Below are 12,193 nucleotides of genomic sequence, written 5' to 3'. Positions count from 1 at the left end.
AAGAAATGGATGAGCAAGTTTGGTGTGGAAGAACTTGACTGGTCTGCACAGACTTCAACCAGACAGAGCAACTTAGGGATGGATTAAATGGGATGTCACTCAAGTTCATGGTGGTGTGTTAATGTGTGTTGCGCTGGTCTGAGTGAATCTGACACAGCAGAGCTGCTGGAACTTTCAAACACCTCGGTGTCACTTAATCAACCAAAAATATTCAGCCAACCGCGTCCAGCGGGCAGCGTCATGGGACCACTGATGAAAGACTAGAGGATGAACAACACAAACTGTACAACAGCAGATGAGCCATCATCTCCATCTACAAGGTGAACCGACAAGATAAGAGTGTCTAAGAGTGGAGTGTCAGCTGTTTTGTTCTATGCAAACCTGGTTATTTGCTCACTGTAATGTGCTAATAAGGGTTTGACCTGCCATCACCGATGAAAAAAAAAATCCTCAAGGAAAAGCTGTGGCTGCCTTTCAGTAATGATGACAATATTCCTTCTAGCTGCAACTTCCTAATTTGCTTACTTTAGTAGCCATCACTTTGATTAACTAAGCTTTTTATTACTGTGCTAAACCAGTAAAATCACATTAACAACAGGGGTTTCAACTAGTTCAGCCTCATGCTGATAGCTAGATTTTGTTCCTAATTTGCAATGGCACCAGAAGTGTTGTTATTTATATATAACAGCAGTTGCAAAAAAACACTAAAACAGCCACTGAACAATTGGCCAGTAATATTTTGTGATTTTGTTATAGACTTGTTGGCCATGATATCTATGACTGCTCTCAAGACAGAAATGGGATTTGTTTTTTATTGTTTACATGTATTATGATGTTCCCCCACTAGCAGAGGCTCCTTTGGCTGGGTATGCTAAGAGGTTGCTGGGACCTACCGGAGTGACACTACACCAGCAATACATGGCTGCACGTGCTGGCTGAGTGATGCTACATCATAGCTTTCTGGCTGCGTGAGCCAGCTACAGGATTGACGGCTGCAAAACAATCAGGGTTAGTCACTTGAGCGAGTGAGGCTGAACACTGGCCAGCACGCTCATGGCAGGCGATGTGAATTATCAGAGTTCGAACAAGGCATAACGGCGGGTGCCAAACGGATGGGACATTCCTTTTCTGAAGTTGTGCAGGCATGTAACATTCTCCAATCCACAGTGACACGTGTGTACTGCCTCAAAGCAATGGGAAAGAAAATAGGTTTGGTGATGGTCATTTTTCAGAAATTTAAGGCGGAAATTAAAAATTGCCAGGGGTTTTGAAGTTAACTCATCAACACCAGACAAGATTACCACTGCTTGTATACTTCATTACATCTTACGAGTAAACATAATGTTTGTACTTAAAATTAATGGCATGTAAATCTCCACATAAAGATGTGGTAGCAATTATGCATTGCAATGGAGAAAAATATATAATAATAAAAATGCATTTTTGTAATGCATGATAAGCACCAGAAAACAAACAAACAAAAATAAAAAAGCACCAGCAATACAGTAGTTTCACAGTTACAAGGTAAAAACTACCTTGCAATTTAATTAGCAATAAAAAATATTTAAGAAGGAACCAGATGAAAGAAAATTTTACAATATTTGCAAATAACTGAGTATATAACAGCATAATAGTTTATGTTTTTATAATGGGTTTTTTTTTTTGTTTTAAGGCCTTTCTATAATTGGTCTAAATATTCTGGTCTTGTTATAATGAAGTTAGTCTTGGTTAGATTTAGTAACAAGATTTATCACAATAAAAATAGCATGATTTCTTACTGCCCATCCCAAATTAAAACAAAGTACTGAAACATGATCAAATGACATGAAATAAACTGTGGGGTCCCAACTGTAAGTTAATAGGAATTAACCTACCAGCCTACCAGGAATTAAAGTACCAATAAGACAAATTAAACTATCCATAGATCTTCTCAGACAACTTGAAAAAAGAGGAACACGTACTGAAAACAGGGGAAAACAGACGGGGGTTTTGAGAGCGACAGTGAGAGTACATATGGAAAAAAGAAAGGCAGAGAAAATAGAAAGTAAAATGATCTTCGCTCTAGCTATAGAATAATTTGCATTTTTCAAATCCTTGTCCCTAATGATCCTTGACCTACCTGTACTTCTCTTCCCTTCATTGGCAAATCCAAAAGCCAGAGCCTCCCTGTACTGTGCATTTCCCCTGTTTGAGGCTTGATCTATTCTTGCCTGCCTGGTGCCACACAGTGATAGTTTGCTGTTGTTCCTTATCAGCTTAAATAAACAGTCCGCCTTGGCTTCAACTGTGGTAGTCAAGGGCAGAAAACTATTCATGTGACTCACTATACAACTACAGCCAAATTCACTTTCCCATCACAAGACTTATGACTTTTCTACCTTTTTAACAATGGCATTATGTCGTTTTTGACCACTTAAACATTCACAGTGGCGGAAAAAGTAATTACTGGATTTAATAGTGTCAAACATCCTTTAGCAGTAACCTCAAAGCGTTTCCTTGTACCTGTGGATCAGACCTGCAGAACATTCAAGAGGAATACTGAACCATTCCTCAGAACTGCTTCAGCTCAGCCATATTCTTTGGATGTATGGTGTGAACGGCTCTCAAGACCATTCCACCGCATTTCTATTGGGTCAAGGTCTCGGCTCTGGCTGGGCCACTCCAAAAAGCAAATTTGAAGCCATCAAACCTTGACAAAATTATTTCACTCTCAACGACAGCGATCAGTCCAACTCCAGAGGCAGCAAAGCTGGCCCAAATCATTGTTTCCTCCACTATACTTCATGACTGAATTAATGTTTTCACGTGGTATGCAATGCCCTTTTTATGCCATATGTAGTGATGTGTGTTCTTCCTAAACAATTCAAATGAGCATTCCGTGTTGTGCCTTTGGCTGGGTACAAACTTCCAGGGATAGTAGATCTAAATCATCTCCATTTGTAGACAAACATGTAGACTGATGAACACTTATTCTTTGAGATTACTTTGCAACCTTTTCCAGCTTTGTGCAATTCAACAACTACTGACCATAAGTCTTCTGAGATCTCTTCTTTGCAAGTCATGGTTGATATTAGCAATGCTTCTTGTGTATAGCAAACTGAAAGTTAAAGTAGCTCTAATCCACACTTCCATTCTTATTTTACTGAAGGATTCAAGATGAAGAAATGAATTCAGGTTTTCCAAATCCTGACTCCAATTAGCTTTTGTTGAAGTCATCTGCCTAAGGTTCACTTTTTTTTTTTTTACCTACTCTGTGGATATTGCTGGCACAAAATAGGAAATTGTTTGGTAAAGAAGCTTTGTCAACATGTCTCCTACATTTTGTGTTTGTTTTTGTTTGTTAAATGTCATCAAACTCAGTCTGTTGAAGCAGAGAACAGTTCTGACTTTCAGGTCAAAGTAAAACGTTACTGACCTTCAAGGAAAATGTGACAGACCTTCAACTGCAAACTGTTTGTCCCAGAAAGATTTTTCTGTCATTTTGGTCACTGTTTCTTACACCAGAGCTGCACGAGAGAAGTGTGCAGATGCTGGCCAATCAGATAATGAAAATAGATGGAGAGAATCCAGATGCCATGCTCATCACACTGGAAGACATTAACAGCACAAATCTACTGAAGGAAATGCTTAAGACAGCAAATCACTTATGGAAAGGAATTGTTTAGTGCATTAAAAGTGAACATGCCATCACACTTGTTGCTCTTGGGCATTCCAGTCTCATTCACTTCATCCCAACATACAGGCAAAAACTTCTTGATAGTCCTGAAACCTACTCTGGAGTTCTGTTAGTGGACTTCAGCTCGGCATCCAAGACTACTGTGAAATTTACAGCTGATGCAGGTCAAACTGTCCCAGCTTTCTGTGGCAAATCCCATCTGCAGGTGGATTTATAGACTTTCTGACCAACACCAACCTTCAGTCTCTATAACGAATGACTTTCTCTCTGAGGAACTAGCTGTGAAATCTGCAGAGGATATCACTGTGGTGGGCCTCATAAGAAGCTTCACCTGGTGCAGCGTCAACCATCGTACATTGAACATGTAAAAGACTGTAAAGATAGAGGTGGATTACAGCTGACCTCTCTTATCCTGGACATTACCTCTTCTTGCCACTTCCCTCTGGTAGAAGATTCCAGGTCATCAAAACCAACACAGTCAGACATGTCAACAGCATTTTCATTAACCATAGTTGACACCATGCACTTTAAATTTAAACCAAACCCAACAACCCTTCCTTACTGTATTGCAGGATAACGCCTCTCTAACATCATGCATCATTACAGAACTGCACAAATGTTTCATCAATATTGCTTGGAAAAAATAAAAACTAATTTCAGTGTATGAACCTCATGAAGGTAGCATTAAAAAAGCAAGCTGTCCCCAGACATGTATTCTCATAAAAAGATATTGTCTACCCTTGCAAGCCTAATACTTCCCCTGACCCATCCAGTGTTCGGACAACTTTCGGACAAGAAATCTACAATACTTTAAATGAGATAAAATTGATGCATCATATTGCCTTTGTTTTTATGCTTTTTAGTTAGTATTAGTTAAGCAATTTGAAGCCTTTCCTCTGCATGCTTACTGTCCACTCCCTTTCTCTGGAGAGAAGACACCCCTCTGGAAACACAAACATATGCGCACAGGCATGCGCAAACACACAGACACTTCCTGTGGAAGCCTGGTTTCTATGAAGACAAGTACAGCAGCACCATGGAGCCACTATGTTGCTTGGCAGCTACTGGCAAAGGAGGTAGGACCAAGTAACTGAAAGTATGCAGTGCAAACCAGCCATCCTTACTGCACCATTTTGACAGATTTGACTAAAAATATTTTTGTATATACAAATGGAATTTCAAGGCCTATATTTATGCTCAGGCCCCAAGCAACACTTTCTAATACACTGCAAAAGTCAAGCCTGCCCACCACTATGGTCAGTCCTACTGGGTTAAATAAAAAGGTTTGTTTTATTTTTTTAGGTGTTTTGAGAAGGGAAAAAAAATATGTTGAACATTGATTTGCATTATTTTTAACAATTGACCTTTTCAGCTAAAAATGTTTGAACACAGTATTTTTTTGAGTAATGTTTGCAAATCAACATAAATTTAAAAAGTAACATAATGGCACAAATAAAAATTGCACAGACCTAATGGCATGTTTCTATTTAGCACAATCTGTTACGATTACAACAAGCAGATTAATGAGGATTCGGAGAGCAGCCATAATCATATACTCACATGGTTTTTGTTAAGAGGGGTGGAAGACTAATGCTGCATTAATGACCATGTTGGATCTAGGCTTGTTTCTGACTTCCAAGAGGGAAAAGTCTGTTTGAATGGCTATCCAACTAATTCTGAACTGAAAACGCCAACATTTCACAGAATTCTGTGACGTCACTTCAGCACAGCCACACCATAGAATAAGAATAAGAATGAATTTTGGGTGTTTTAAAGCAGAGTATTAAGTTTCTATTTATGCATAATATCTACATGATACACGAGGGTCCTTGGATAATCTGAAAGCAAAGTTGTCGGTGCCAGATTTTTGATCAAAATGCATGACATTGTGTAATGTAAAACCTTTTCATTTCAAGAGCCTTTTTGCATTCAGTAGCCAAACAAACGGTACTCTGAGTGTCCAACTTTTCCCAGACTTCAAACATTTGAAACAGCGCAAATGTTTTCCTAGTTCTCATAAGTGCAGCAACATTATATAACTTCATTAACTCCGTCTTCATAATTTTAATGGAGAGCATCAGTACTTAGGCTGGCAGTAGGGATTTCTTAAGTGCTGTTGGTATTGCATGTATGGCATATTTGCAGGCTGGGTACTGTAGTGAGAAAACACTGAAGAACAAAAATTAATAGAAACTAATAATATAAAGATAATTCAAAATCAATCCTGAGTTAGAACATTACATAACATGATAAGCTCATTAACTGCCTGTTTTATGACAGAATGCTCCTTAATTAACTCAGTATTCCAGTTACATTATGTTTAGATTACATCAGATTAAATCAAATTACAAAGTATCTCTTTAGTAAATTACTCAAGATGACAAATTTTCAGGATCAGGGACAAAGGATCAGAACAAAATATAATACTAACATACACAGTATTCAAGTACTTTGTTGTTTATGATATCAATTGTAGCATATCATACTGTACTACTGGCTGACTCTGGCTCCATGGGGCTTGGGATGCATGGCCATGGGTAGAGGCTCATGGTTGGTATGTGCCCTCCTAAAAAAAGAACTGCAGATGTCTTGTTCAATGTCATCTTGTTTGCCGTTAGTTAAGGCTCGTGTATGTATTTAATTGTGCCATTTTGTGACTAGAATATAGGTTGTTTCTGTGCGAAGGGGAGTCTACTGTCAGCATGAAGCCTGTGGCTGGTGGTGACCTCCAAAAAGGTTCAGTGCTTTTATGTGCTTTTCTGTCTACTGTTTAATACACAGCACTTCTCATAATGGAATCATGGCCTCCCAAATGTTTTTTTCCAATTACACTAGTGTCAGAAGTGGGACAGCGCCTCCTCAGTAGCCTGGAGTGGAACTGCACTGCGAAGAACTGCAAATGAAGGGGCAGTGTGTGAAGCATGTTGCCGGCACAGCGAGGCTCTGTGAAAAGGCCCAACAATGTGGCATGGCACGGGAAGCCTCAACAACAAAGCAGGCATGATAAGGCTTGAGGCCGCAGGTGGCATGGTGAGGCCGGAGGTGGCATGGCAAGGCCGGAAATGGCATGGCGAGGCCGGAGGCGGCATGGCGAGGCCGGAGGTGGCATGGCGAGGCATAGTAAGGCACAGTAAGTCACAGTAAGGCAGAGCCGGAGAGAGGGGAGTTAACATAAGCAAAACCGGTGAAGGCTTTAGCATGGAAGTGTGGCAGCAAGCAGCTGTAGGAGTTGGTAAGCCAGTGTCAGAGAGAGAGGACACTGTGCTGCCTGGTGCTGCAAGCCTGGGCCAGGAGGCAAATGGATGCAACAGCTGTGATAACGCATGCTCACCCACACAAAGAGGGGCACATCAAATGGCTGGAAGGTGACCACCATCCAGCTCACTAATGGTGGAGGCAGGTCCCAGCAGATCTTTCTGCTCCTCGCTAAAAGTGTTTTTGTTATCACTCTGCTCCAGCTCTAGATTTTGTATATCCCGCTCACCCTTTGCTCCTTACTCAAATGTGTGCACAGGACATATACTTTATTTTTAATACTGAAAATCCAAACTCCAAGCTCTGCTCACATGTTCTGCCTGCTATAAATCCAGTTTCTTTGCTATAATGTAGAAAACTATATAAAGTATTATTACTTACAAGGACACCTAAAGTGTATTAACAAGGAGACCTTAACATGTATTTTATGGACTGTTGAGTATTTTACTATCTCTGAAAGGCTGACACCTACATTAATATAACTGACCATTGTGATGTTTTCCTGTGGACATCATTGTATGCCAAAAACGCAATCTGATTTACTCAAAGGTTTCTCGAAATTTCTCAACCTAGCAGTGACAATTCACCCCAGGTCAACAACTACAAACTCATCACTAATGTTATGTTGAAAAAGGTCCCCATCCCCAAATAATAAATGGTAGAAGATGCACCTCTGCTGATGTTTTTCCAGAAAAGAATGGTACAAAGGGTGTCAAATTGTGTAGCAACAGTTACATATCTACAAAGTTCACCTGATGGAGCTGATGGAATGGTCAGCGTGTATACAGGCAGGCTAGTAAACTGAAACTCTGTGTATATCATTGCCAATCACATCTGACCCTTTAGGAACACTTAGGTAGTCATCCATCACTTCTTTCACTAGGGTTTAAAAGTATTTTTTAAAAGTGATATGCGAGTAAAACTCCCTCAGTAATTCATAAACAAAGGAAAAATCAGAGAAACACAAATTAAGTAATACAACATAAATCACACACGGACTACAAATGTAGCTTAAAATACTAGTCTTCATTTTCAGGAAAGTATTTAACACAAGTGGAGCCATAATGAACCTGGAAAACTTGTAAACAACGTAAATTTTACTGCCACACACAATGAAGAAGAAGGTTTGAGGGGCAAAACTTTCTCCAAAGTTAAATGAGTGGTAAGTGACATTCTACTTTGCCATATGAAACAACTAGCATGGCAGTGTTCTTGAAATTGTATACTGATACCCATCAGCTTCAGTTATACAGAGGTTTTATACTACCCCCCGGTGTTGTGGAGAGGCAATCCATTTGATGGTGAAAAAACGGCCACAGCTGCCTCTAACCACAAATATAAGTGCCTGAGGTGTGGCTGGTTGTCTCCGTCAGGACGCTAAGACTGGATTGTTGCTGGACCTGTTTATGGAGCAGGAGAATGCTCTTAAGCATACTTCCATATCGTTGCTGTCGGAAGAAAACCTTGTATCTCCATTTTTGACATTTTTCAGTTTTTGACATAATCTGAATGTATCTGTTACTCTTTACATTGTGTGTTAATTTTGTGATGAGTGGCCTAAAAGAAATCACCCAAAATGACATGGGAAAAATTCTGCTTCCATTGACTTACATTGAAAGTGAAGTATGGTTTTTCCTTCTCCTGTAAAGTTACTATTTAGGAGATAAAAGATTTTCTTCCAACAGCAGCGATATATGAAAAAGGAGAGAGCACAAATTTCTAAATGCAGTAAAATGCAGGGATATATTATGACATACATACGTATATACATACATACATACATATGGACATAAACATATACACACATATACATATATATATACATACATACATACATATATATATATATATATATATATATATATATATATATATATATATATATATATATACATACATACATATACACACACACACACATATACAGACACATATATATGTATACACATACACACATTGCTGCTGTCGGGAGAAAACTTGTATCTCCAAAATAGTAACTTTACAGGAGAAGGAAAAACCATACTTCACTTTCAATGTAAGTCAATGGAAGCAGAATTTTTCCCATGTCATTTTGGGTAATTTCTTTTAGGCCACTCATCACAAAATTAACAAACAATGTAAAGAGTAAGAGATACATTCAGATTATGTCAAAAACTGAAAAATGTCAAAAATGGAGAAACAAGGTTTTCTTCCGACAGCAACGATATGTACGTACATATACACATATGTATACATACACACACACACACACACACACACACACACACACACACACATTTTATATATACACATATATAAATACAGTGTTCTTTCTCCTATAAAGGTTTTGTTTTGAGAGTGATGTTAGATTTATAAATATTTATAGATAGTCCTAATGCATAATGATGTGTTAATTGTACAGTTGCATCATGGACGCACATATAGTATTCATAATTTAATATAAAGCATACTCATTACATCTTGTCTGTCTTCAAAAACAAAGTCACTCATGAATGGCCAACTCTAATAAAGCCAGTCAGCTTACTTCAATGTACATCCCAAGTGCCAGAACTGTTTGGTCACAACTCATTATCAAGTGAGGTACAAAATGAGGTAATAAAATAAGAACACTTAATAAAATGGCCTAGTTTCATTTTAACAGTTCAATACCAATGTATCCATTACCATGGACAGAGGTTAGCGGGGACACTGTGTTTCTATGTTTATATGTTATTGATATTATTAGTATTAGTAATAGTAGTAGAATGTTGTGTGGCTTGCAAATGTACAATCGAAAACTGTTAATTCCTATAGACTAAAAATAATTTACGGCTTTAATAGTCGGTAATACGTCATTTGCTTCAATGTGATCGACGACGCCTGTGAATTCCTAAGCAGATGACGGGAAGTTCATCGGATAGGAGCCACGACCTCTTAGCAAAATGCCACGAAAAACACGACTGACCGGTTTCACAGGCATTTGGCCTATCGAGTTTTTTTTCCCTCCAATAAGCCAAAAACAAATATAAACTTGTTATTCTTTATGTTATTCATTACACACAGTCAAGCCCTGACACAACTGGAACATAGCAGGCCCGAGATTTAGCGACAAACCCGTAATTCATTTATTACAGAATCATTTTTACTCCCATCTTTCCATTTCAGACACCTAGCACCTGGTGTTTACTGAGGTCGAAGTAGGCCAGCATTTCCTTGTCAATTACGACCGCCTGCGACAGCACATTTGAGTTTGGTCTTAGTAAAGAAAACGTTCACAACCTGTACCAAAGCACTGGAGGGTAAAACACCACAATTCAGCGTCCTTAATGTATACGCAGCTTACCTGCTGTTTATCGAAATGCTCCCTTTCTGCTCCTAGATTCGTTTCCGATCTTCTACTCTTCACCCGTGATGGCACCTGTCGTATTGTGTTCATCCTTTCTCGTAGCCAAGTTTATCTCACGGATTTGACGCAAGCTGTAGAAAACGGCTAGTTTCTCAATGAGAACACTTCGCGTTTGTCCACCAAGTGACAAGAGAATATTATTTTCATGTAGGTTGTCAAGTACAAGGATTCATTAGTGGCTAATTCCGTGCGTTCGCCTCTTACATTTAAACTTGCACAATCATGTCGCTTTGCCGCACGACTGTGGGGAAGATAACGAGCATCTCGCTTGTAATTTGTTCCAGCAGCTCACAAAAGCGTAGGGATGGCGTCAAACATCAGAGCCAGCCTCGCTGAGGTCACGTGATGTGTTAAAACACGCCTACTCTTGTCTCATTTATGAAAGCAAAAGGTTGCAAAAGTATGTGGCTTGAGGTAGAACACTCGCTCGTCGTGGCTCGCTCGCTGTGGCTTAGTTGTTTGCGACTTTGTCCAATAACATATGGCTGCAGATCCGCAGAACCACCGTTTAACGTCAGCAGGTTCGAGCCAGTGGCGTTCGGCGCATGCGCCTACACTTTTTTTTTCTCAGCGAACTTTAGGGTTAACAACATTAGCTTTTGTATGGGGTTTCCAATACATTTAAACGTTATATTTTAACGTTTAAGCTAAAACAAACTTTGGTTTGAACGCATAGAGCTTCACAGGGTAAATTATACAAACTACAGCTGATGTGACCTGGGTAAACTAATCGGTTATGTACACAGATAGCTCAATTAACTTACCAGTAACCCTTATGTAGTGTTCATATTTCTCTTACTCAGCTAGTGTTTGTGGGTCTGGTAGAACCACCATGTTATTAGGCTTTTAGATCAATGCAGCCATAACTATTTATGTGAAAATACCAGATGTTTACTTTATCCCAAATACAAGCAATAAAGCATATATCATTATTTATTATTTACAACCCCAAATCCAATGAAGTTGGGACGTTGCTTGTGAATGACTGAGCCTTTCAGGGATGCTGCCTTTATACCCAATTATGACACTCACTTGTTTCCAATTAACCTGTTCTCCTGTTCACCATGTTCCAAACAGGTGTTTTTTGAGCATTCCTCAACTTTCCCAGTCTTTTGTTGCCCCTGTCCCAACTTCTTTGGAACGTGTTACAGACATCAAATTCAAAATGAGTGAATATTTGCAAAAAACAATAAAGTTTATCCGTTTGAACATTAAATATCTTGTCTTTGTAGTGTATTCAATTGAATATAGGCTGAAAAGGATTTGCAAAGCATCATATTCTGTTTTTATTTGTTTTACACAACGTCCCAACTTCACTGGAATTGGGCTTGTACCTCAGTTCTATAAACAATTGTGCTATCATTTTTTTCTGATCAAATGCAGAAAAGGAGAAACTATAATAGCAATATATGGGTGTTTATTTTGAACAAATATAAATGAAGCAATGCTAAGAAAATAAACACTTTTGTATTAGTCTGAAAAACATCAGCATCACTAAACAGATACAGCATCCACATCAGTCCACACAGGACAGCAGCCCCACTGAACACAGTCTACTCATGCCAGCCTACACTACACATGAGGGGCAGAGTTTTACTGTGTGTGCCGAAAGTGTTTGTTGTACATGCGGCATGTATGCTGTGTGCTTCTGTCCATCTTGGGTCCAAAAGCCTCACAGTGCTTCTTTCTGTTGCTACTGGCCGCAACCTAGAATGATGAAAATACTTAGATCAGGATTTTTTTCATGTTTGTCCATCTGAAGTCCATCTGTCAATCAGATCTTTAATTACTGCTAATTACTGCTTAAGATTTGTGTATGGAAGTGGAAGTTTTTGAGGAGGAAATCATTTTAACCAGCTTTGTTTGCTGAAGTACAG

At 39.0% G+C, this 12,193-nt stretch overlaps 1 protein-coding gene across 1 annotated transcript in view; it reads right to left on the bottom strand.

Moving 5' to 3' along the window:
* The window catches only part of hip1rb (huntingtin interacting protein 1 related b), a 67,663-nt gene extending 57,016 nt beyond the window's left edge, over positions 1–10,647 (bottom strand). Inside the window, exon 1 of the mRNA XM_017716294.2 lies at positions 10,254–10,647. Within this exon, the coding sequence (XP_017571783.2) occupies positions 10,254–10,346 (93 nt within the window). The 5' untranslated portion in view covers positions 10,347–10,647. The remainder of the gene's footprint in view (positions 1–10,253) is intronic.
* Between the last annotated feature and the right edge of the window lie 1,546 nt (positions 10,648–12,193).

Source organism: Pygocentrus nattereri, chromosome 20 (assembly GCF_015220715.1).
Source record: "Pygocentrus nattereri isolate fPygNat1 chromosome 20, fPygNat1.pri, whole genome shotgun sequence".
Lineage (NCBI taxonomy): Eukaryota > Metazoa > Chordata > Actinopteri > Characiformes > Serrasalmidae > Pygocentrus > Pygocentrus nattereri.
Note: the sequence above shows the minus strand (reverse complement) of the source record. Positions and strands in the feature narration are given on the sequence as shown.